The 27,377-nt window shown below is 36.0% G+C and overlaps 1 protein-coding gene across 2 annotated transcripts in view; it reads right to left on the bottom strand.

Annotated features, from left to right (window-relative positions):
- The window catches only part of cpz (carboxypeptidase Z), a 35,802-nt gene extending 26,403 nt beyond the window's left edge, over nucleotides 1-9,399 (bottom strand). For both annotated transcript variants that reach the window (XM_039751622.1, XM_039751623.1), the window contains exons 1-4: nucleotides 9,223-9,399; nucleotides 7,135-7,179; nucleotides 4,048-4,422; nucleotides 164-379 (exon numbers count right to left, since the gene is read on the bottom strand). In XM_039751622.1, coding sequence (XP_039607556.1) covers nucleotides 164-379; nucleotides 4,048-4,422; nucleotides 7,135-7,179; nucleotides 9,223-9,310 — 724 coding nt within the window. In that variant the 5' untranslated portion in view covers nucleotides 9,311-9,399. The remainder of the gene's footprint in view (nucleotides 1-163; nucleotides 380-4,047; nucleotides 4,423-7,134; nucleotides 7,180-9,222) is intronic.
- Between the last annotated feature and the right edge of the window lie 17,978 nt (nucleotides 9,400-27,377).

Raw genomic sequence — 27,377 nt, 5'->3', positions numbered from 1 at the left:
CCACAAGTGATGTCTACTGGGACTTATAGGGATGTATAAAGCCTTTGTCTAGGAAAATGTATTGTGTAAATTTTCTGTCTAAAATAAATAGTTACCTAGCAATATTTTAATGATAAACATACAGTATTAATTCTGCGCAAGCTCCTTAATATTCAATACTTACATAATTCATGTTGACCAGGGTTGTCAGAGAATTCAATAACCAAAAGGTCTTTCCCTTCAAAACTACGACCAATACTGTATGTTCTTGAAATATCAGAGCATCTGGCTGCAGTCTTCTTTAAAACATTGATCATTTGTGAGTGAGAATGATAAGTAAATTGTATAATTGTGGAAGGCTGTCCAGGCGTTGTGTTATCAACAGTAAACTCATTTCCTCCTAATAGAAAGAAACAGAGCAATGTGTTGATTTTCAGAATAGCAGATAAAGTCCATCTCAATGACAGGTTCAGTCCCTAACATACATGTTTTTAAGGATGCGAAAGAAAATACACACAGACAGAATCTGATGGGAATTAAAGAATCGGTCTATTAACTGACAGATGTATTTAACTGTTTTTTCACAAACATAATATTTGGCTTTTCCTTTCCAGTCTATATTTATACCTGAAGTAGGGATGCATTTTTCTGCAAAGAATAATAATGTGCTCTTTTGTTGCACTATTGCAGATAGTAACACAAGTTACCAAAAACTTTCAAAATTTCTTTATTTCACAAATTCTTTATGAACGTTCTTTGACTCTAATAATGTAACTGTGTCAAATTTTATCAATAAAAACCTTGCAGCTATTACTAGATATTTTCTATAACAGGAATTCTCATGTTCAGTCCTTGGGTATCACTTTAGCTGCAGGTTTTTCTTTCCAACTAGTTCCGTAAATTGTATGTTAATATATCTTCAAATTGGCCCAACTGTATAATTAGCTATGTTTTCTTCTTTTCTTAATTTTCATTCATTTTTGCCATAACTTTAAATAATTATGCTTCACCATATTCTTTCTTATTCAAGTTTTCAAGTTGAATTTGCACCATTAATTATATACCTACAATTAGTGATGAGCAGTGCAGGAATAGATGCAAGAAACACAGAATGTTAAAGGTAGGCAGCTACTTCAGTGTCATTTATTAGCATGCTAATTTTGGATTAAATAACTAAAACAATAACAAAACACCTCAAGATCTTAAAAGGCAAGAAAAAGAAAAAAATAATTAAACCCAATGTAACACACATTGCGCTTGCTATGCTACACTCCAACAAAACTGCAGCAATTTCTGAATTGACACAAAGAAGTTTGCTAAATGAAGGCAGAAGCCCAGTTAAAAGCAGAGGTGAGTTGGGATGAACACTTGTTTTTACGGTGGTCCCTAAGACTGAACTTGGTAATCAATGATTTAATCCTTTTCTGACTAATTAGCACACAAATAGACAAGACATTGAAATATCATTTAGTGTCATTTGTACATGTGTATGTACTGCTTGTCAATATCAGTATTTAGAAATAATAAAGGAGAAAACTCCATGAAATTAAAAATAAATGCTAAAAGACAGTAAAGCTATTGCAAAAAACATGAAATTTCACAACTTCTTCTAAATATAAATACCATATTAGCACATGTTTCTGAACACTAAATAATAGATGAAAAATGTTAGTTTATACACAAATTAGATCAATTAAATGCAGTTTTGAAAACTGGTTTGAATAAAAACCTGAAGCAACAGTAGCTCCCAGGAATGAACTTGACAACCAATGCTCTATAAAATATAGTGCTTATAAAATGGTGAATTTGAAAAACACACCTATACACACCTATAAACAATCTGCTCTAAAGAACACAACATGTCTTCTTCTTTTAGTTGCTCTCATTAAGGGTTGAAACACCAGATCATCTGTTTCCATATCTTCAGTCCTCTGCATTTTGCTCTGTCACACTCACCACCTTCATGTCCTCTCTCACTACATCCACCTCTTAGTAGGCCTTCCTCTTTTCCTCATGCCTGGCAGCTCCATCCCTCCCTCCCAATTTACCCAGCATCCTTCCTCTGCACATGTCCAAACCAATGCAATCTTGCCTTTCTGGCTTTATCTCCATCCATCCAACCTCAGCTGACCCTCTAATGTACTCTTTCCTAATCCTGTCCATCCTTGTCACACCTAATGCAAATCTTAGAATCTTTAACTCTGCCACTGCCAGGGTTATCTCCTGTCTTTTTGTCAGTGCCACTGTCTCCAAATACTCCTCATTACTCTGTACTGTTGATCCCACGTATTAAAACTCATCCACCTTCATCAACTCTACTCCCTGCATCCTCACCATTCCATTGACCTCCCTCTCATTTACACACATATACCCTGTCTTGTTCCTACTGTCCTTCATTCCTTTCCTCTCTAGAGCATATCTTCAATTCTCCAGGGTCTGCTCAACATGCTCTCGACTGTTGCTACATATCACAATGTTCATTGCTCTGTACTATTGATCCCAAGTAGTTAAACTCATCCACCTCCATCAGCTCTACTTCCTGCACCTCACCATTGTCACCTTTCCCACAGACATATCTTGTATGACTCATACATACTTCTCTGCCACTCCTGACTTCCTACTACAATACCATAACTCCTCTCTAGGCACCATGTCATATGCTTTCTCTAGGTCCACAAAGACACAATGTAACTCCTTTTGGCTTTCTTTATATTTCACCTTCAACACCTTTAGAGTAATTATTGCATCTTTAGTGATCTTTCCTGACATGAAACCATACTGCTGCTCATTAATGATCACCTCTCTTCTTAAACTTGCTTCCACTACTCTTTCCCAAAACTTCATGGTGTAGCTCATCAATACCAGTACACTTCTCTAATCCTCAGGAATCATCTCACTTTCCAAGATTGCTTTAAACAATCTGGTTAAAAAAAACTCCACTGTCATCTCCCCTAATCAACCCCATGCTTCTACGGGTATGTCCTGTGGACCAAGAACCTTCCCATTCTACATCCTCTTCATAGCTGCCCTTACTTCATCCTTGTTAATGCATGGCATCTTCTGGTTCACTAGCTCCACATCATCCAAATTTCTGTCTCTCTCTCCCATTCTCTTCACTCATCAACCTCTCAAAGTCAACCACAAAGTCATACTGTAGTTCTAGAAATATCACAGAACACTGATTATAGCAATGGTTAAAGCAAAAATTTAACATCTTTCAACTGAAATGAAAAAAGCAAGAAAATGGTGAAACTACTAATAACACTACCTCAGGAAGAAAGAATGCCTTTGCATGAACAGTGATAGATACAGTACTCCATACAATGGTTTGTTTCATCACCCAGTGTACCTCCTTTACCTGCTGAAGGATGCAGTGGTTAAAGGATGGACTGAAAACACATGCCTTGACAATCCCCTGAACAGCATTATTTGGAAAAACCAGGTAGTGCAGAGGCAGCTGAGAAATGTAATCCCTGCAAGCAAGATGTGCACTAACAGTGAGCCTGGTACACTTACCATGGGAGTCATCCTGGGGCATCCTGAGAAAAGTGCTATATAAATGTAATGAATTATTATTATTATTATTATTATCCTCACTAGATACTGAAACAGCAGAAACTGAGATTTATCCTACTGTCTTCATACTTGGCTGTAAGCAGTACACCCCAAAGATCACAGTGAAATAAGGACAAAAAGCAGCCAAATTGTTTGTGTTTCTCTTAAGCTGTTTTTTGAAGTCTGTATATTTACAGTAATTTTGAAATTCAGAGGTGACACAAGGCATACACTTAGCCATGTCTTATGGCCATATTAAATTAATTTTAATTAACATCAAGAATCTATATGCAGCTCTCACTATTTTTCAAATGCGAAAACCCATTTAGAATGTTTCTTGTGTTGAACCTGTTCTTGCTGTGACAGACTTCAATGTATTAATCCTTTTAACTTTAAGGGTTTTAACTCTAAGGCTTAAAATAGTATTATGTACTTCATTTTACACTATATAATGATTTTATTAATGATATTAAAGTTAATTTTATACCATAGAATTAACTAAAAAAGACCTACCTCTCAGTTTTTCGAGCGGGTCATAGCATCCTTCCTCTTCACCAACAAAAAATCGGTCACAGTCCAAAAAATAGGGCCATGACATATCAATAGCTTCAAATGCATGCAGGCAGTTTTTACGCAGTGCCTCACAGCTGCTTCGGCAAGGTTTGAGGATTTTATCATTTTCACAACGAGGGGCAATAATGGAACATCCCATTATTCTGATGTCAGGGGTGCATTCTCCTTGTAACAAAGTGTGTACAACACTTAGAAGGACATACTCTGCACTAAGTTCCACTTCTTCTCTGTTTTTATTATCCAGCAAATTGGGAAACATGGTCTTCGTGTAGGACACGTCATCACAATAACCCAGCAGAATGTCTGTACAAGATGCTGTTTAAAAAAAGTAATGAAAAAATGATATTTAATAATATAATATAAAATTAAAACTAATATTAATTTCTCATTCAAAAACTACATTAGAACATAAATATCATTTATTATCATTGACTTAACAGCAGTTTTCCAAGTTTAGCCAAGTTAGCTGGTTGCCCCAAAGCTTTTTCCTGATTCTATTCATATCATCACATATCACATTCAACCAATTCTTCTTTGGCAGCATTCTGAGTCTCATTACCTACACTTGCATTATAATGTGCCTCTTTAGCTAGCTTTTCTCCACCTTTCATGTGATATGCCCAAAACCATTTAGGCTGTTTTTACACAGCACAACATCAATCACCTCCACATCAATTGTTTATCTTAATACAATGTGAATCTTTCTGTCATTCTCCAAATCTCTATATATTATCTGATCATTCTCACATCTCTGTTCCTTCCAGCTTTAGTTAATGTTCCACCTTTAACTGCCATGGTTTACTCCCATTGAGCACACTACTACTTATAAAGCTTTCATAATCTTCTTCCTTCAATGTCAGGCTCTTCTTTAGAAGTCTAAAAAGGGACAGGTCCTGGAATTCCGTTAATGCTTTTCTCACCTTCTCTGTCATAGCAGTGCCTGCACCTATGTCTACACTCAACATGTGACATAAGAAGTTCAATTTCTGTATTTTCTCCAAAACAGCTCTTTTGACAATATCTAAATGTACACTTACTACATCATCATTGCACACCTTCTTCATGCACTTTCTACAAAGTTTGCATTTTCCCCTGTGGACTAACCTTCACACTATTTATGTGTTTTATGTACCCACATTTAGGCAACTTGTCCATAAATCGAGTTTCTTCTAACATGTCCATCACATCTGGTATGGCCATGACTAGTTTATCACCTCACTATCTTATTCTTCAGTATCTTAGTATCTTAACTTTACTACTGTATTTACAATCAACACAAGATCATCAAGTACAAGACTTCCCATAGTAATTATACATACTCTTCTTTGGCTTCCACCTCCATCACTATAAATAACCTCAATACAGAAATAAAAAAGGAAAACATATTCTAAATGTCTTAATATTTCTTTTCTCAATAAAGGTAAGATGTCTATGTCTATAAACAAAATATAGAAATCTTCCCTGAATCAGAATATATAATGTGAGTGCTGAGAAGGAAAGTGATATGAAATAATTAAAAGGAAGTGAAGTTGTATATTTAAGAAAAGATGAGTGAAGTTTGTAACAGGTGAGAAAAAATAAGGCTGCACTTCTGACAGAAGAAAAGAACTAGAGGCTGCAGCTGACGGAAAATGAAGTGTACTTAGCTGAGAAAACCACTGTGGAGAATAATGGACCGACCAGCAAGACACATTGCTTCATGAAGCTTATATTGGCAAATAACTGGCGCTGGTTCAAGAGACTAAAAGGACGCAGGGGAAGGATCCCTTAGAACAGGAGGTTTCCTATTCAGAGGAAATCATGGCATGGCAGTGACCATGGAATCTGCAAAGCAACAAGACACTATAGATTGAGGTACCTCAACGAGAAGCAGATAACAACAAGCAGCTAAACTTGGAATTGGACAAGAGCAGGAGTGGTTCTGTCTCTTGTAGTGGTTGTAGTGTCAAACAGTACCTAGATATAATGGAGGAGCCTGCACCATAGTTAAATGTGGATCTCCAACACTTGATGCTGCCTGATTCAGTATGTAAAATTGGATATTCTTTACTTAGCAAATCATCTCTAACTAGACTGTAATAATCCTCACTCTATGTGTAACAGCTGTATCTTATTAAAAAAAAGGTCTCTCAGCAACATGTTTTATTTAAGATATAATGCTGGGAAGAAGGCCATCATTGTAGTAAAGTTGTATTGTAAAGACCTGCTTGGAGAAAAATGGAATGTGCAAATGCAATGTGTAACGTGGCATTGTATGAGACTACACTTAACCATTTCAGATAAAAAGATTACCAAATTAAAGAAAAAGAGTTGCCATGTGCTTAAAGTCTGTTTCCAGGGATTTGTTGTCCTTTAATGGAGCTGTCATTCAAAATATAATAAGATTTTACCAATTGCATTCACACTAGAATAGAGCTGAGAAAAGTTTACTCTTTTCTCTCCAGACATTTTTCAATGGTCAATGGGGGGTGGGAAGGAAATAAGTGAAATTCTGAGAGCAATAATAGAACATTTATAGATAGAAGATTTATGATGAGAACAGGCCATCCAGCCCAATAAGCTCACCAATCATTTTCACCTAAATTCTCCAAAATGTTGTCATAAATCTTCTGTTGCTTTTGTTCTTATATATATATATATATATATATATATATATATATATATATATATATATATTTGTAAGAGGTATATATTAAATGTTTTGGAAATTAGAGCAGAAATTTACACTGGCAACAAAGTCTAGATTTCACACTCTAGAAACAAATACAGGATTCTGATACAACATTTGAAGAAATATATATTTACATTGGATATTCAGCAAAACATGAACTTGACTTTTAATTGCAGAATGTTTTCATTATGTTTTTGTATATTTTACTAAACAAAATAAAACAAATTTAAAATAACAAACCAAAAAAGAGTAACATATGGTGTAGTTTTTGTTACAAGGGATTACTTTATTTTATTTGTATTTTTTTATCTTTTGCAGTGTTAGTTAATATGATTAGTAAACAGCAAACACGGTACCTTTTTCTTGAACTGGAACTTGAACTTCTTTATCCGGACACAGTCCTATATGGGGAATTAATGTGTAAGATAAAATATAGTTAAAGTGGCAATGTTTCCTAAAAAATTAATGTAGCTCTAGCAATTGTTCTTTTTACAGTACATATATTGCACCTATTCATTAACTCAAAATAACAGAATATTGCCAAGCCCACTTAATCCAATTTAAGGACCCAAAAGATATAATATAATATAATATAATATAATATAATATAATATAATATAATCACCCCATGCTCAGACCTCCAAAGGTTAAGATATATATTGAAGCTTGTCATTTCCTTTTTCCTTCTGATTTGGAAGCTGAGGGAACGCCTTCATTATTGCCTATTCAGCATTTTGTCTGGATAGCTCCTGCCATTTCTTGGACCAATTGATCATAAACACTAATGTTACTAGAACTTTAAAAGGATTTTGTTTTGTGTCATCAGGCTTAGTCTCCCAAAGTTTACATTTTTGGTAAACTTCTAAAACTTCTTTAGCAAACACTCATCAGTTTGGTTTTAAGTTAACCTGTGCATTTTTCGTTTATAAAACGAAAGGACACTACTAATATTCGAAAATAATGTATTTCCATCTTGGCAATTTAATACACCCAATATTTAAGGTTTGATAAAAATGATTAAGCTTTAAAAACACATTTTTTTGAATATGCGCTGCAGACAAATCATAAGTACGACAGAGTTCGTCGGATATTCAACAGCTTGACTTTAACTGTCTGAAAAGTTGGGAAAACTTTATATTTGATTCTCACGTCTGAATGCATGCTTAAAACGATTTGAATTGGATTGCCTTCAAGTTCAGGAGCTGCATTTAACTTTGACACTAGATGGCAGTAAAAGATATTGCAAACGCTCGTATTTTCATTAACCAGAATGGACAGTTTAAGCTAATTGACAAGCTTTGCGGCCGATCATGATTCATAACATGAGCACATATATAAACGGTATGTTAATCAGCGGTTTAAATAATTAACATACAATATATAACATGAACCTACAACCAAATATAATGTTTCATTAACATCGACTTTGATGACTGGTCAAAATCAAAGTCCTTAAAATGAAATCGTCGCCGTGATGTGGATTAATGGTTCAATGACTGCATGCTTTGTTAGCAAAGAAGATTTTAAACTTGAAGACGTACCGGTCAACCCTCCAAAAGTTTTACAGTATTTTTTAATACTTCTTCCTACGGCATGGGTTTTATCGGTCGTAAATTTTATAGCCATAAGATAACGTGTTAAACGTTGATCTGGTCTGAATTAAGACATCGCTGTTAAATTCAAGTCCCAATTTATTTTGGAAGTACTCTTTTTAAATTGACACTAATTTGACGGTGGAAAATTCAAAAGTAATAGTAAAACTACTGATAATATTTCTGGAAAACGTTCAACGCATTTCTATGGGAAACACACAATCACATGATTTAAATCAATTATTGAATATTTACCGTTTATTATAAAATATTATATTTCATTATTTAAAATATTTTTCTTTATGTGTATGCTACTGTGGCTGGAGCTTAATTTTAATAAATACACATGATATGCTTACTTCACGTATAATCATTTTACTTCACTGTTCTTAGGAAGAAAAGCGTGATTTGGAAGGATGGGGTTTTATATATACAGTTGTATCTGCACCGCGCGATTAGTTGCGCTGCTGCGTGCTCATAATGGCTCTGTAAGTATCGTAAATAGCTAAAGTTATCTGTACTCATTTGCAACGGGAATGCTTAACTGTGAGAGAATGAAATTTGCTAGTCACGGATGACCAGCTACACGCCTAACTTGCAAGTCTCGACACACAACTGCGTGAAGGTCAACTTTGGTTACTTTTCTCGAAGCTTAATTAATTCTAAAATATTTTACGTTATATTATATTCACCATCTCCTATAGTGTTTGCTTTCCTATGACGGGGCATCCTGTAGCATCCCCTGTACACAGGCACACTTCGTGATGCGGCAACACTGATGTTTCCGTCTTTGTTTCGGAATTCGAGTATAAGCGACTGAAACGTTTACAGTATGGCACTTAAACTTCTTACCTAAGGCTTCGTCTTCCGGGTGACAGGGTGGCGGAGCACACCAAACAACCGTGGAAAGGGCAAGAACCACCAACACAAAGGACATCATCTCGTTTCGTCTGTATCCAGTGAGCTTTGTGATGTGGCACTCGCGCCGGTTTGCTCTGAAGTAACTTAATGGAGAAAGTCAACTATCCGCTCAGACATGCCAGCGCTGTGGAGCTGCCCGAGTCTTCTGTGATATACGGCCCAAGATCAGGTTACAGTTACTACTGACTTCTTTCTTTCTTTCTTTCTTTCTTTCTTTCTTTCCATGCAGGGCTAACTGTAATAAAGTCATCCTAATGCTAATGGTACATCACTATAAATTTAATGTAAATGCCTTGGAAAGAAAGTAAACAGTATATTCTGCTGAATGTGCATTTTTTCATTCCATAACATTTAATACAAATATTACCGAGGCAGTGTTGCCTATTGTGCCATATCGATGAACCTCCACGCTATCTAAAGTCAAAATTTATTTCCCTGCAACCGTAAGTTTTATGTTATCTCAGTAGCAGACAAGTATTTCAGTAAACCACATAACAATCTCTATGTGGTAACTTTGTGCTTGTAAAATGGTATTATGCATAACTTATTTTCTGGCAAATAATTTTGTTATGGTTTATGTGCAGGCTATCAAAAAATTGTAATGCATTTGTCATGCTTAATATGCGATACATCCATCCCGCTATATCCTAACTACAGGGTCACGGGGGTCTGCTGGAGCAAATCTCAGCCAAGACAGGGCGCAAGGCAGGAAACAAACCTCGGGCAGGGCGCCATCCCACAGCAGGGCACACACACACACACCAGGGACAATTTAGAATCAGTAATGCACCTAACCTGCATGTCTTTGGACTGTGGAAGGAAACTGGAGCACCCGGAGAAAACCCACGTAGACAACATGTAAACTCCACACAGGGAGGACCCGGGAAGTGAACCCGGGTCTCCTAACTGCGAGGCAGCAGAGCTACCCACTGTGCCACCTTGTAATACACCTAAATGTTAATTTCCATTATTTTCTTAAATGATAACTTTATGTTGTCTGCACGTATATAGTGGATTCAGGGAGTATTTAGATCCCATCACTTTCTGAGCACTTTTTGTTGTAGATTTAATTTTAAATAGTTAAATTTGCCATTTTTGTCCATCAATCTACACTTAATAACCAATAATGAAAAAGTGAAAACATGTTTTCAGAAATGTTTGCAAATACATTAAAAATCAGATAACCAAGGCCTTTCTTTTTTGGTTATTCAGTTTAGCCAGACAACCACCTCTAGTAAAAGCCCTGGTAGTTGCAAACTTCTTCCATTTCATAATTATTGAGGCCACTGTGCTCCTGGGAACACTTAAAGCTTCAGAAGTGGTTTTATACCCTTGTCCTGATCTACTGCTTCACCACAGTTTGATTGTGCAAATAAAAAGAGAGTTCATTGAACTTCATGGCTTGGTTTTTGTCCTGACATACAGTGTGAGTTGTGGGATCTTATATACGAGAGACATTCAAAAGGTTTCTGCACATTTTTTAACTCTGTTTATTTAGAATTTCAAAAACATATTACAAGCACTTTTCTACACAGTCACTTTCTTTTATGATGCAATTTTCCCAGTGTTGTGCCATCTTTTTAATTCTCTAATACTCCTCCCCTTCACCATTTCCAATGAAAATATAAAAGTGTGAAAACTTTTTGAACGTACCTTGTACACAGGTGTATGCTTTTCTAAGTCATATTCCGTCAGATCATTTTCCAACAGGAGGACTTCAGTCAAGTTCTACACACATCTTAAGGATAGTTAAAGCAACCAGGATGCACCTGGCTACAATATGGAGTACCACAGCAATGGGTCTGAATTTTGAATACATGTGAGATTTCAAATTTTGATTTTTAATAAATTTGAAAACTTTACAGAAGACATTTTTTATTTTTTCATTTTAAGTTACTGATTGTAAATTGGTAGGCAAAAAATGGCAAATTTAACCATTTAAAATTAAATCTACAACACAATAAAGTGTGCAAAAAGGGAAGAGTTCTGAATATTTTCTGAGTTCACTGTATATATACTCATGTAAAATGTGTGTATTATTTTATGATGTTGGAAAGTACAACAGGTAAACAAGTAAATGCAATTATTATTTCCGTACATTTATTGTGGGCAAACATTGAGAAAGGGGGTAAACATTCCTCATTTTTCTTCTGCTTATAACCTACCAAATTCCTGTTGAAGACATCTTTAAATTTTAGACTGGAACAACCTTTGTCAGTGTTGTACATGAACTTTGAGTTGTAGACTGAATAAGCAATGCATCATCCAAGTGTTGGTGTTCAAATGAGAATGGAACAACTGCAGAGGTGAGTGGTCCGTAACCAAAATGAACACCTGACTTAGCTGGCAGTATTGGAATTGTGTCACTGCCTAATTGATGACAAGGGTCTCATGCTAATCTGTCACATGTCTGGTCTCCCTGTCCAGCAGTTTCTGTTTGGGCACATGACAGGGTGTTTGACCCCTTCATAAATCTGATTCAATGCATCACCTAGGCTGGTGTCTGAAGAGTTTGTCTGGAGAATTAAAAGCAGATCCATCTGGGGAGTCCATGGCACTTTGCTAGGTGCCTTCTTTCGTGTAAAGTTCATCAGATGTGCAGCCCTTTCTGAGAAGTGAGGAACACACCTTTGATATCACACATCCACCACTCATCACGTAGTCCAGATATTTGGCCTCTGTAAACCTGAAATAACACTTTTTGACCGATTTGTTCACCTACATCATAGATGGTATATAGGAAGGCTAAGACATGCTGTAGATGTTCTACCCAGGTCTTCAAACAGAGAGCAACATCATTTAGATTGGCAGCACTATAGGCATTATGGGGCTGGAGAAGTCAGTCCACCAGATGTTGGAAGGTGGCCAGGGTCCTGTGCAGCCCAAAGGGTAGGAAACAACACTGCCAGTATCCACTAGGCATTGTAAACACAGTCTTCTCCTTGGCCAAGTTGGTCAGGGATTCTGTCAATAGTCTTTCTTTATTACACAGCCACTTCAGAAGATCATCCACTCCAGGCATGGTATAGGATCTAAATGGAAGACTAGGTTCAGCCGACGGAAGTCATTGCAAAAGCACCAACTCCTGTCAGACCTGTGCACCAAAATATTAGGACTACACCAGGTGCCATGACTCTCCTCAATAATCCCAAAGTCCAGGATTCATCTGATCTCCAGTTCTACCTCAGCCTGCTTCACTTTCAGGAGCCGATATGGCCATTCTCAAAATAATTACTTCAGGCTCGGTCATCATATCATGGTGTATCAGTGTCATCTGGACTGGCTTGGCATCCATCACTCTGGGGATGGAAGTGGTAGCCTCTCCTAGCTCGCGTTTCTGCTGATGGTTTCTTCAAAATTAAGGTCACCTTTGTCAGCGAAAAGTACTTCACCTACCTCTGGAAGGGGTCGGGCTGTGTCTAATCCTTCAAGGGTTTAAGGTAGTTATCGTGATAAACATGTTCTCCCAGAAGCTAGTTTGGTTAGGATGCTAGGTAGTCCACCAGCCCTTCCACAGTATGTTGTGGTGTATTTATTACGTTAACAAATTTCAGAATGGCCTCATATACCACAACACTTTTTAAAGTCACATAATTGTGACTGTATACACTTATAAAAATTGGAGAAGATCTTTATCATTGTGGACTATCACTTTGGTTTAGTGTTTTTAGCTCACACAACCAGCGTCTTGGTTTCAGGTGCCATACATGGTTTTTTTTCTGTGGCATTTTCATGCTTTCCCATTGTCAGCATAGGCTTTTCCCCTACAGTATATCCTAAAATCATACATGTTAGGGTAATTGGTAATTCCCAAATGTCCAGTATGAGTATGTCCAGCAGTGTAAAAGGATACTATTTTATGCTATTTCTTGCCTTTTGCGTGGTGCTGCTAGGATAGGCTCTGACCCCCCATAATTTGAATGAGATCAAAAATATGCATATGAACAATAAGAATTCAGACTGTATGTATGTATAATCAACAAAATAACATTTTTAAAAACAATGAATTGAAAGTAGGAAAATTTTTAAAATATTTATATATGAAATTAGGAACTTGGTAAAGTTCAGACATTCTTAAGGTCATGACACAAATTTATGTAAAAAGAAAATTCATTTTACACAAGAATTTATATAACAGTGTGAAGTCATTAAATATATTATATACTGTATAAAGTATGGTAAAATCGCTTTTAAAATAGTCTTTAAATAAAGGAAGTAAAACTGTGCGTGTTTAGCCTTGGTTTAAATGTCATAATCAGTAAATCATCTCTGAGAGAGAAAGAGATTGACAAAACATTCAGTGAGAATTACATACAGTAGGTAGATTTTAGGACAGCTGGTATCTGAGGATTTTCGAAGCCTAACATGGTTAAGTAGGGTTTATACATTTTAACTTAGCAATACTTTCTGCAGCTTTGATTACACCCTTGCAAGTGAACAAGTGTCTAGATATTTCTTCATCTTTATTTACCCTCCTACCCCTACTATATTTTCAGTGTTTGCACTGGACGGAAATATTGGCAGAGTTTCTTTGCAGCTTTTGTCAGTTTTCATAAAGCGTTCAACTCAGTTGATCATGCTACTCTGTGGGACATCTTGCAGGATCCCTTCAAAGTTGCTGGATATCATGGCTTGCCTGTACCCTGGTACTGTAAGTGCTGTGCAGAGTGGAGGCAGAACCTCTGTGTTTTTCTCAGTTAATTCTGGGATTCATCAGGGGTGTGTTCATGCTCCTACTCTGTTCAAAGCTTGCAAGGACTTGGTATTGGGCAAGGTCATGGGGTCCAGCAGCTGTAGGGCAACCGTTGGTGAAGATCCACTGATCTTGACTTTGCCGACGATGCTATGATCTTTGTGGAGTCAATGAAGGATCTGATCGGGAAGCTTGAGAGACTGAGCAAGGAGTCTGAGTGTCTGGGTTTGCGAGTGTCCTGGATAAAAACCAAGATCCAGGCCTTTAATGACCTCTTGGGCACAGTCATTAGTAGTGTGTCTGTCTGCGGATAGAGTGGTCGAGAGGTTAACTTACCTCAGCACTGACTTTCATGTCTCTGGTGACTCCATCTTTGAAGTCAGTAGACAGATTGGGAGAGCATGGGGGGGCCATGAGTTCGCTGGAAATGGGTGAGTGGCGCTCCCGATATCTTTGCAAAACGACAAAGGTGCAAGTCTTTAGAGTCCTGGTGCTTCCTGTTTTGCTATATGGTTGCGAGACTTTGGACTCACTATCCAGTAACCTGAGACAAAGACTAGACTCCTTCAGTACTGTGTCTCTTTGGAGAATCCTTGAATAAAGCTGGTTTGAGTTTGTGTTGAATGAGCGGTTGCTCATGGAGTCCTGAATGAAGAACATTACCTGCATTCTGAAGGAGCGTCAGTTACAACACAGCAGCCATGTGTCACAATTCCCTGAGGGTGATCTGGTTTGCAGGATCCTCATTATTGAGGAACCATGCGGCTGGACCAAGCCAAGGGGATGCCCACGTATCACCTGGCTGCAGCAGATAGATGGTCATTTCTGCAGGGTAGGACTGGACCACTTGTCTGTCTTGGGGTTGCCAACCAGGATCCAGAGCTGTTTCGTCATGTGGTGGGTGCGGCAACGTGCTGTAAAAGTGCATGCTACCCAACATGCACTGACCTGACAGTTGGTATAGATGAGCTAAAATTTCAAAGACTATATGAGTACCTGAAATTTTTTTTTCTTAAATTAAGTCATTGCCAACTAGGCTCGGAATATTGTGTCTTTTTAAGTAGCCTTATTTTTCAGAGTTTGAAGAATTTAAGTATAATAACCTACTATGCTGTACATACTGTATGTGTATTCATATGTAAACTCTGTATGATAGCATAACTTTAAATTTTACTGTTATTACCTTATATTTGCAAATGTGTGAACAATTATTTTGAACTGAAATTAAATGATCTTCATTAAATCAAAATATTTTTACAGTTTTTAATCCTTATATGATTGTAAAAACAAAATTGTATATTTTATGAAGCATAAAATGAATTAAATTATAGTTAATTCTGACAGACACATAAGAAATTGTAGACACATATTATCATCTTGTTCTAAATGTGAAGGTTTAAAAGACAATATTTATTTTATTTGTCTTTTGGCTTTAAACATATTTTCAATTACTTTTTACTTTTACAGATACATGGTAATAGGATACAGAAGGCTATCCTCTTGGCAGTATTAGGTGCAACACATTATCCATCCAAGATGGGATCCCAGTCAGTTTAGAATCATCAAGCAACATAACACATATTTTGGAGTAAAATCAAAGTAACCAGAAAAAAAAGCTAGCTCTATTAGTACTGTCAGATCCACGAGAAACCAAATACTGATGGATCCAGATACTTAATAATAATAATATATTTTATTTACAGTTTATAGTGGCTTTCCCTACTGTCTTAACAGCTTGTTTCTCACAAGTGAAATACTAATATTAATGGCTAGAGTACAATTTATACTACAGTAGAAAGATAAAAATTCCTTACTGTATAGTGTGAATGAAGTGCTACAATGTCATACAGTAAAAAAGAAAAACAGCTAATGTAATTGCAATTACATACTGTTATTTTAATAATTTTGAGTGCAGAACTGCAGGCAAAGGTTGACATTAACATCAGGTAACAGTCTCATGAACTGTATAATTAAAGCAAAAGTCTCATAACAAACAAAAAAACACATCCTCTTGGTGTCAGTGCTGCAGTTCTGAAAAGGCAGTTAGTATATTTGCTATTAATACACAGCAACACATTTGTCAGGATTACCTCTTACCTTGCCTTGAGGGGAAGCAGACACTATTAAATTGCCAGCACTGTATTTTTGATCACAATTCTTGACAAACATAATCATAATATATATTCCTGTGGGCGGTTTTATATATACAGTATATATATACTGTATATATATCTACTCTATATATATATATATATATAAAATCCTAAGCCTAAAAGTGACGGTGACGTTTTTATGTAATGTTTTTTGTCACACTTTAAATTGGGCTTATTTTAAAACCTACATATATATATGTTTGGTATCATTCTTTTCAGAATTTATTGGACTTTAATGTGATGTTGTTAGATTTTCAGATTCTTATTCTGTTTTTAAATTATACACTGAAAAATATCAAGAACGGACGTCTCGCGAGACGGGACTTTGGGCCAAAGGATTTAACCACGCCCAGGGCCAGGAAATAAAACACAAAGAGTAGGACAGCTGCTATACAGACGTTTAAATGTTCAAAGTGTTGCACAAGATGTAGATCACGTGGTACGGCAGCAGCAGCAATCCAGCAGCTGATCGAGAGGAAGTAAACAAAAAACTGTTTCCCATTGTATCACAGTTTCAGAGGGGGTTTCGGAGGAGCAACTGCGTCTCCATGAGGTGCATTCAGTTGCCCTCTTCACAACGCCAGCAGCAGAGACATGAAGTGGCTGACGAGCAAAGCGAGCAGGGGAGAATATATATATAGATATATAGATAGAAAGATAGATACTTTATTAATCCCAAGGGGAAATTCACATACTCCAGCAGCAGTATACTGATAAAGAACAATATTAAATTAAAGAGTGATAACAATGCAAGTATAACAGACAGACAATAACTTTGTATAATGTTAACGTTAATATCATTATTGGAGTGCTGTAGCCCCCAGGGATTCATGGAAGCTGGAGTTTGGTGGCTAGCTTCCAGTGGTTGCCACCATGCAGGCACTGTAAAGTCCTTGTCAGGCTTATGCTTCACTCAGAAGTGCTTCAGACTAGTCTTATAGAACACAGGAAGTGCTCCCGGGCGAAATATTAAACAAATTAGCTGCCACTGCTTGAGGAGCCAGAGTTGGGAGGAAGGGGCGCGAAACTTGTTGGAGGAAGGAGGAGGCAGAGAGAGAGACAAGAGAGATGGAAAGAGAAACAAGAATTAAGTATTTCAGTGGGCTATTTTGTATATTACTGTTGTATTTGAGCTGTGGAAAAATGTTTGGCAAGAGTTTCCCATAATAAAAAGCCTTTGCCTGTTGCTGAACATATGTTTTTGTCTGTCTGTGTCAGGTTTGGGGCCACAATATTAAATATATATATAAAAGATATCAAAGTCATTTTAGTGACTTTTGCTGTGAAAATATAGAACTATTTAACCAAAAACTGATAATATGGGATGTGCCATATTTTACATTTTATTTATGCTTATAACATGATGATGGAACATGTGCACCATTTTTGACACAGAATAACATCCTATTTGGATATAAAGCTGAGCATGCATTTCACTGTTATGTAAGTTTACAATGCTGAACTTGTCTCTGTAAAATTTAAAAAAGGTACCCCATCTGTACAAGGCAAGCCCATAGACTATGTTTGGTCCAAAATGTTTTCAAACATGTTTTAAACTCTGTAAATATTGCAAAATAAGAACTGCATTGAAAAGTCGAATTTATGAATTTGTTGAAAACCATACCACAATTTCCAAAGCATATTAAAGTCAATTTTAAAATGCATCAATGTAAATACAAATTTTTAAAAGCCTGCATGTTCAATTTAAGAATATGCTGATGCATAAAACTTCTATATGATGAAATGTTGCTCATTTAAATGGCTGCAGGTTCAACAGCCCTGAAGTGGATTGAACCAGTTTGCCAATAAATATATGTATGGTATAATCGATACCAGTATGTGAGCATTTCAGATAAGAGTGATATTTGCTTTATATACATAAACCAATAATTTCAAGAAATGCAGTTCTTCAAAGTAACTAATGTGCAAAGATAGCTATCTTCACTGTTTTCATTTAGATTAAACATTATAGTCATAGAATGTGATTTATTAGGTCTTCACCTGTCAGTGCAGAACCCGCTCACTGCTTAACAAGCACTCTTTCAATATTTTTGGATGCAAAAGTGTGATTTATTTAACTAAGCATTTGAATCTTTCTCTATAATAAGAACAGTAGTATGGAACTCCAGTCATCTTCATTACACATTCAGGCATAAAGGCACATGCTTACAATAGATCATCAATCAAAAAGTTTTTTGACTTATAAGGGGAAATTTAAATAATAGGAAAGCGTATCACCTTTACGCATGGTATAATAGCTAGGCAATAAACAGAATATCAATAATGTATAGAAAAATTAGGTTTACAACTATAGTATGAATATGAATATTCATGTATTCAGTGCAGTAGGTATTCCTTGTAATGCATCTATTAGTCACATACTGTTATGCAACAAGGCATTAACAACAGGTTCTTTTGGTCTTGATAACATTTACAAAGCCTTAATAAAGTGGTTATTTATATGTATGCAGTGTGGCATATTAAAATGTACTTTGGTTGCTTAAATGGATGATAACATATCTCTCTGCATTGCATACTTCGGCATAAGATAATTAGACCAATTGAAGACAAGCAATTTTTCCAATGTATCAGACTTAATATACCACACTGCACAACAATAAATAAACCATTTTACTTATGCTGTGCAAGTGTTACTATGACCAACAGAAGCCTTTGTTAAGAACTTATTCCGTAACAGTATAGGGGACTAATAGATGCATTATAGGTAGTCCCTAATCTAAATTGTTATTGATTTTTCTTTACACTAGAATACTGTTCAGAGATTTCCTCATCAGTTGGACTGCAGTCCAAGTTCCCTTTTTCAAATCAGCATGTTACACTTATAACAAATTTATATTCATTGCTAATGAAGGGTTTTGTTCCCACCTCTCCACTTGTTATAGTTGACTACTTCCTGTATTGTTCTTTAGGACAGGAGTAGCATTTAAAATACTTGAAACTGTGTGTCAAGTGTGTAAAATATTTCCTCTGTTTTCAAAAAAGAACAGAATTATTTGAATGGGCAATGACTTTTTTCTAGTCAGATTCAGAATTCACTTATAGGAATAGGTACACTAATGTGTACTAGGAATTTGTCTTGATACTATTGGTTCAACCTACAAGGACAACACAGAATACAAAAAATTTAAGAAGATAAAAATAAAAAATGATAAAATATAAAATAATAAATGTGATGCAGCATACAAGGGCAAAACAAAGAAAAATAAATAGTTGGATTAAAATGTCCAGGTAGTCTAGTGTGTAGGTATAGATAGATACTGAGTAGAAGCTCAGACCTCATTAGTAAGAGTAACTGCATGTGGAAAAAAAAAAAATTAGGTGACATATTGTTTTAGCTTTCACTGCATGAAGACCTTTGCTGGAGGTAAGTCTTTGGAACAGGTGATGCCCTGGGTGAGTCGATCAGCAATGATCTTTGCGGCCCTCTTCCTTACCCTGGACTCATATAGAACTTGAGTGTATAGTAAGCTACAGCCTATGACCATTCCACAGGCTTTGATAATGAATTGCAGATTGGCCATAGCCTGAACAGAGGTAGCACAAAGCAAACATTTACAGGTCAGAATGGACTTGAGATGGTTGTGTAGAACTGGACCGATATTACTTGAGGGAGATTGAATTTCCTCAGCTGCCACAAAAGAACATTCTCTGATTGGCTTCCTTAATAATGCCTGTGATGTTATTGTCCCACTTACAGTTTTGTGACAGCACAGTGCCCAAAAACTTAAATTATTCTGTCATCCCAACATCTTCATTACCACAAAGGTTAAAGCTGCTTGTGCATAGTCATTTATTTCCCTAAACTGTGACCTTTCATTTTTTTGCTACTGGAATGATGGTGGGAGTATTGAAGCAGGCAGGAACAGTGCGCCATGCAAAATGTTTGCAAATACTGTAGACAATTTGTGTGGAAGGGGAAATAAGGTCTGGCCTGCAGCTTTTTTTAATATGTTGCTTTTTGAATAAAATGCAGATGTCCTTTGCAGTGATGTCAGGTGGGGGTAGCTGAGAAGAGGAGGAGTGTAGCGTAGTAAGACCAAATGAAACTATTGTACTGTAGAATATTGTATATTTCGTAAAGTTTGTTTCAATAAAGAGGGATGCAGAATGGACAGATTGATGTTACTGTGCATAGGTACATCTTAGCTGCAAGTGAAACTATTTTGTCACTGTTAAAAAATGAGTAAAAGTAGCCTGACAGTTATGTTTTTTATTATTTTGTTATTTCCAAGACATATAGGTTCGTGTTATAAATTCATTCAAGTTCATAAAAGAGTGTGGCTAGACTTTACTCAGAAACTAATTATTTACATATTTTAAGTTAGTTTTTATTAGTGTCTAGATAACATAAAAAGCATCAGAGAACAGATAAGTGGAAAACATATTCATAAGTGTTCCTAAAAGCCAATGTTTTGAGCATTTGTTTAAATCATATATTCCTATGCAAAATAGTATTTCTGATCTATAAAATGCCCTAAAACTCCAGGAATATTGTATATGCTGTCTTTAAATGTGAATATTATCCCAAAAGTTTTTAAATACAGACTTTGATTATTTACAAATGTTTTAATTGAGCTGAGCTGATTCTCTCAGTATGACAGGCTCCAGGTACACTACGGTTTTAGTTTTCATTGCTTTTTAAGTATTTAGAGAATGCACAGTATGCTGTTATCCTACAGGATGACACTTTGTTTCTGTGATACATAATGAAATATCTTATTAGGATATCATTGACTAATCGTAACCTAGGTATAAGCATAACAATTTTTAATAAATCAGCATATTTATTAAAACATCCTGTAAAAATACAAAATAAATCTGTTTTTTTTTTCTTTTTTATTTCCCTAAACTTTTTTAAAAGTGGTAACTGTTTCTTCAAACAGTTTCATTATTTATTATGGTTATAATTCCCTGCAGCCACTGTCATCTTGTATGCTGTCACAATAGGTGAACATGACTTACAATATGATGACTGTTTAACTGAGTAGTGCAGAAAAGAAGTTAGAAAAGTATTATTTGCAGCAAGCAGTAGAATTATGCTGTTCTGTTCCATTCAATTCAATTCAGTTTATTTTGTATAGTGTTCTAGGTGCAAGCGCAGAGTGCTATGACAGGCTTACAGGTAGACACAAATAGAAACTTTATAAATTACTAATTATAAAATAAGTACACAAAAAGACCTAGATTTATTTAAACAGACAGGAAACAAATGGTTCAAAACTGACTCACATAAACAGAACCCAGCAATATCTATTAATATACATTGTTGAACTATGGCCAGTTGATAAAACAAAAACTCCAGTCAGCAGTCTCCCTGGAAAAAATAAACCTCTGGATGGTCTATGGTTAGTTATAACAGACAAAGTCACAGTCAGACACAGTCCAAGTCCTGGAGACCTCAGCCAACTGTCCACTTTGGTCATTGTACTTTGTGCTGGACTGTCTAATCTGGCGACATAATTTTTACAGCCAGCAGGTGGAGATGGAAATATTTTATATAGTTTTTTGTATATCACCAGGTTAGAAATAAGCTAATATCCACATATTTTTAATAATTTGGTATCAAGTGCAAAATGTTGCATTTAATACCTCTAACTTTTTACAACTAACACATTGGCCAGGGCCAATACATTCATATTTAAAAAATTAACTGATGCTGCCAGGATAGACTCCATCTTTAACAATCCTGGTCAAGAATAAGTGAGTCACAAAATAATTTTAATTTCTGATCTTTATTTTTGTTGGATCCAAGAACAGGGAAATTACGAAGGTACCAGGTGCTCGGTAGTTCTAACATTTGTCAATTAATATTGCTTGACTTTCTCTTTTTGAGTGTTTAGACAGAGGATTAAAATTATGCTTTATTTATATTCTGCATCTGCTTAGTGAATGATCAGTGAAGCTCATGCTTTGTTAACAAGACTCTTCTCAACGTATGCAGTCTAGCAGCCTAGCGATGTTATTCTCTATTACTACAACCAAGTCAGAGGTTTTGTGAATAAAATCTGATTGACTTTCCAAACCTTCCCTTTGTTGTGAAAAGCATACTGTCAAGCAGTGATTGATATACTGTATATAATTAGTTTCTTCTGACTTTCCCAGACAGCTACCATCAAGTAACTTCCTCAATAATTTGTGCAAAACATGGTACAATTTAATTTAAAATGATATGCACTTATCTCAGCTCCAAAATGTAGGCAGGTCAAGACTCTAATTGTGAATGCTTTTGTCAGAAAACTCTCACACTAGGACACACATTTTTAGAAAGTCCCATATTCTTACCCTATTGAAAAATTTAGTTTATATCACAGTGATCCCTAAAGATCTGAAAGAAGTATTTGAAATAATATCTAATAGAACATTATTGTCTAATAAACAGTCTACTCTAACTTCAATGTTGGTATGATACCTTATCTTACTTAACTGGAAAAATCATAACCTAGCTACCACATAACACAGTAGAAAAGAATACCTTATTTTGTTTACAATTTGAGAAGAAACTTCAGTAACACTTTTATTTAGGTACTGCAAAAATGCACATATTACTCAGTTACTATCAATCAATCAAAATTTATTTATATAGCACATTTTCATACAAAAAATGTAGCTCAAAGTGCTTTACAAAATGAAGAATAGAAAAATAGAAGACACAATAAAAATAAACATAAGTCAACATTAATTAACATAGAATAAGTAAGGTCCGATGGCCAGGGTGGACAGAAAAAAAAAACTCCAAAGCTGGAGAAAAAATAAAATCTGTAGGGTTCCAGACCAAGAGACCACCCAGTCCCCTCTGGGCAATCTACCTAACATAAGTCAAACAGTCCTCTTTGTATTTAGGGTTTTCATGGAAGGACCTGATGATGATGGTCACGTAGACTTCTGGCTTTCAGTCCATCAATGTTGGTGCATCATGATGCTTTGAGTAGGTGGTGGTGGCGCAGGCCGCCACCACAAAGAAACCGGAAAAAGAAACAGAAGAGAGAGTAGGGGTCAGTACGGATTTTAGAGCCACCATGAATAGTTATTATGATGAATTGAACATACAGAGTGTCAGTATTAAGTTAAAATGAAGTTATAAAAAGGCCATGTTAAAGTAATGTGTTTTCAGCAGTGTTTTAAAGTGCTCTACTGTATTAGCCTGGCGAATTCCTATTGGCAGGCTATTCCAGATTTTAGGTGCATAACAGCAGAAGGCCGCCTCACCACTTCTTTTAAGTTTAGCTTTTGGAATTATAAGGAGACACTCATTTGAAGATCTAAGGTTACGATTTGGAATATAAGTGTCAGGCATTCCGATATATAAGATGGAGCGAGATTATTTAAGGCTTTATAAACCATAAGCAGTATTTTAAAGTCAATCCTGAATGACACAGGCAACCAGTGTAGTGACATCAAAACTGGAGAAATGTGTTCGGATTTTCTTTTCCTAGTTAGGATTCTAGCAGCTGCATTCTGCACTCGTTGCAAATGATTTATGTCTTTTTTGGGTAGTCCTGAGAGGAGTGCGTTACAGTAATCTAGTCTACTGAAAACAAAAGCGTGAATTAATTTCTCAGCATCTTTCAATGATATAAGAGGTCTAACTTTTGCTATGTTTCTTAAGTGAAAAAATGCTGTCCTAGTGGTCTGATGAATATGCATTTAAAATTCAGATTACAGTCAACAGTTACCCCTAAGTTTTTTTTACTTCCGTCTTAACTTTTAATCCTAATGCATCAAGTTTATTTCTGATAACCTCATTGAATCCATTATTGCCAATTACTAAAATTTCAGTTTTCTCTTTATTTAGTTTGAGAAAATTACTATTCATCCATTCAGAAATACCAGTAAGACATTGTGTTAGTGAATCGAGAGAGTCGGAGTCATCAGGTGCTATTGATAAGTACAGCTGTGTGTCATCAGCATAGCTGTGGTAGCTCACGTTGTAACCTGAGATAATCTGACCTAACGGAAGCATATAGATTGAGAAGAGCAGCGGACCCAGGATAGAGCCTTGTGGAACACCATATCGATATCATGTGTCTTTGAGATTTGATTACCACAACTCACAAAGAATTTTCTCCTGCCAGGTAGGATTCAAACCAATTTAAGACACTGCCAGAGAGGCCCACCCATTGACTAAGGCGATTTCTAAGAATATTGTGATCAATGGTGTCAAATGCAGCACTCAGATCTAAGAGGATGAGAACAGATAAATGGCCTCTGTCTGCATTTACGCAAGTCATTTACTACTTTAACAAGTGCAGTTTCTGTGCTGTGATTTGTTCTAAAGCCTGACTGAAATTAATCAAGAATAGCATGTTTATTTAGGTGGTCATTTAACTGCATAATGACTGCCTTCTCCAGAATTTTACTTAAGAAGGGCAGGTTAGAGATGGGTCTAAAATTTTCAAAGGCAGAGGGGTCAAGATTATTTTTCTTGAGCAGGGGTTTAACTACAGCAGTCTTAAGACAGTCTGGAAAGACCCCCGTATCTAATGACGAATTAACTATGTCCAGAATATTGTCAATTAGCACGCCTGATATTTCTTTGAAAAACCTTGTTGGTATTGGGTCAAGGACACAGGTGGAGGGTTTCAGTTGAGAGATTATACTATGTAATTCAGGTAAATCTATCCTGGTGAAAGCATTTAATTTGTTTATAATGGAGTACCGGGCTTTGGAGGATCTGCAGTGTTGGGGAGATATACTATGTTATCTCTAATATCATTAATTTTTTGATTGAAAAATACAGCAATGTTCTCACAGGTTTCACTGGAAGTATTCTGGGGGCATTCCTTTGTGTTACCTGGGTTTAACAGACATCAATTGTAGAAAATAAGACTCTGGGATTACTAGCATTGTTATTTATAATATTAGAGAAATAGCAGCCTCTCAAGACGGACAGTGTTATTGTATTCTGTTATTTTAACCTTCAATATCTCATAATGGGTAGTTAGTTTAGTTTTCCTCCATTTACGCTCGGCTCTATGAAATGTTCTTTTAAATCAGACACTCTTTGGGTCTTCCATGGAATAACAATACTAGAAGATTTTTTAACTGTCTTTTCAGGTGCAACTATGTCAACAGCAGTTCTTACTTTAGAATTAAAGTTTTCCACTTTACTATTTACATTATCCTCGCTATTATAGTTGGCATTATAAACAGACTGATTGCTTAGAATGTTTGTAAGTTTTAAAGCTGCTGATGAGTCAAAGAAGCATTTTTTTAACAAAATGCTTCTCATGAGTGTTTTCTATCTTTATTTCTATATTAAATAGTAGAAGGAAATGGTCTGATAGACCAATATCAATGACCTGCTTTATATCAACTTTAAGTCCTTTAGCAATCACTAAGTCTAACGTATGACCTGCTTTATGTGTAGGCTGATTAACAAGCTGTCTCAAATCAAAAGAGTCCAGGAGGTTCATGAATTCCTTTACCTTTTGGTCACACTGATTGTCGACATGAAAGTTAAAGTCGCCAACTATTAAGAGTGCGTCATAGTTTGTAATTAAAATTTGACATTAAGTCAGAGAATTCCTCAAGGAAAGACGCGTTATATTTAGGAGGTCTATACACGGATAATACTAGAACGTGAGAATCTCCATGAATAACAATGGCAAGATACTCAAAGGACTTAAATTTACCAAAACTAACATCTTTACATTTTAATCGGCTCGAGTAAATGTTTGCCAATCCGCCTCGCTTTTTCCCCTGGCGGTCGGCACGAGTAAAACTGTAATCCGGGGGCACAGATTCGATTAAAACAGCCGTGCCGTTTGAGTTAAGCCATGTTTCTATCACTAATAAGATCGTTTATAAAAAATGTCTTGTTAGTTAAAGCTCTAACATTTAATAGTGCCATATTTAATGTTTCTGAAGGGCAGAGCTGAATTTTATGCGTGTTATTGGTAATCGGAACAAAAATTAAGTTATTTTTGTTAACGCCGCTCTGTGTGTATTTTTATGTAATCTACAATCCGTTTTTATAGTCTTAATGCATTGTTGATCTGAAGTAGTAATTTCAATTAAATTATTGGTGTTTATGCCACACTGCCTAGATTTTTTACTTGCATTAAGATTTGTTATTTGTACTATTATGTAACAAGACAGTAACAAACACTTCTTTTGGTTTTAATGTCACTTACATAGCATCAATTATGTGTTTATTCAATTCTGCAATGTGGCCTTCTAAAATAACTTTACTTTGGAATGGTCAGATGTGGCTTAACTGATCACGTTTCTCTTGATATTGCATATTTGAGTATGAGACCGATGAATTCTTCATATTTACAATTAGTTTTACCTGCATATTAATATACCACATAGCATAAAGGTGAATGATCACTTTACTTCTACTTGTAAATGTCAGTAAGATCAAAAGGAGTTTTTGTTAAGGTTTTGTTACATAACAGTGTATGAGTATTAAATTTATTTTTCCATACCTAAACTAAAATGGGGGGCGGCATGGTGGTGCAGTGGTAGCGCTGCTGCCTCACTGTAAGGAGACCTGGGTTCACTTCCTGGGTCCTCCCTGCATGGAGTTTGCAGGTTAGGTGCATTGGCAATCCTAAATTGTCCCTATTGTGAGCTTGGTGTGTGTGTGTGTGTGTGTGTGTGTGTCCTGCGGTGTGCTGGCGCCCTGTCTGGGATTTGTTCCCTGCTTTGCACCCTGTGTTGGCTGGGATTGGCTCAAGCAGACCCCCGTGACCTTGTAGTTAGGATATAGCGGGTTGGACAATGGCTGACTGACTGACTAAACTAAAGTGTTACCAAAACTTCTATAGAATTTCTTCTTGTATTTAATGTTTTTCTAAGTTAGGCATGCTGAACCTCTGCTAACCATTAAGATGTGTCAATGTCTTTGAATGATTACTTCATATTAAATCATCTGATTTTATGTTCTCTTCTGAACACTTGTGAAACTTTATTTTTAGAAAGTTAAGAGGGTGCTCCCTGCTGCTACTTGAGTTAATCTGAGAAATCTATTCTGAAGTACTACTTGTGGAGACGCAAACTTTCACATAGCTGTAGGATTAGTTCTTGTACAGAATGCAAAATTATTCTGACTATATGTATTGGTTTATGTTCATATTGGTGACACTGAATTGTTCCTATATTAAAGAATGTGCCCAGCAGTGGACTGACATCCTATTTATTCAGGGTTGGTTTACATTTAAAAGCCTTGGTTGCCACTGACACTGTACTGGAAACAGTGGAAAGTGAAAGGAAAA

Source organism: Polypterus senegalus, chromosome 4 (assembly GCF_016835505.1).
Source record: "Polypterus senegalus isolate Bchr_013 chromosome 4, ASM1683550v1, whole genome shotgun sequence".
In the NCBI taxonomy this organism is placed as follows: domain Eukaryota; kingdom Metazoa; phylum Chordata; class Cladistia; order Polypteriformes; family Polypteridae; genus Polypterus; species Polypterus senegalus.
The sequence above is the reverse complement of the archived record's forward strand: the minus strand, read 5'-3'. Positions and strand labels throughout refer to the sequence as shown.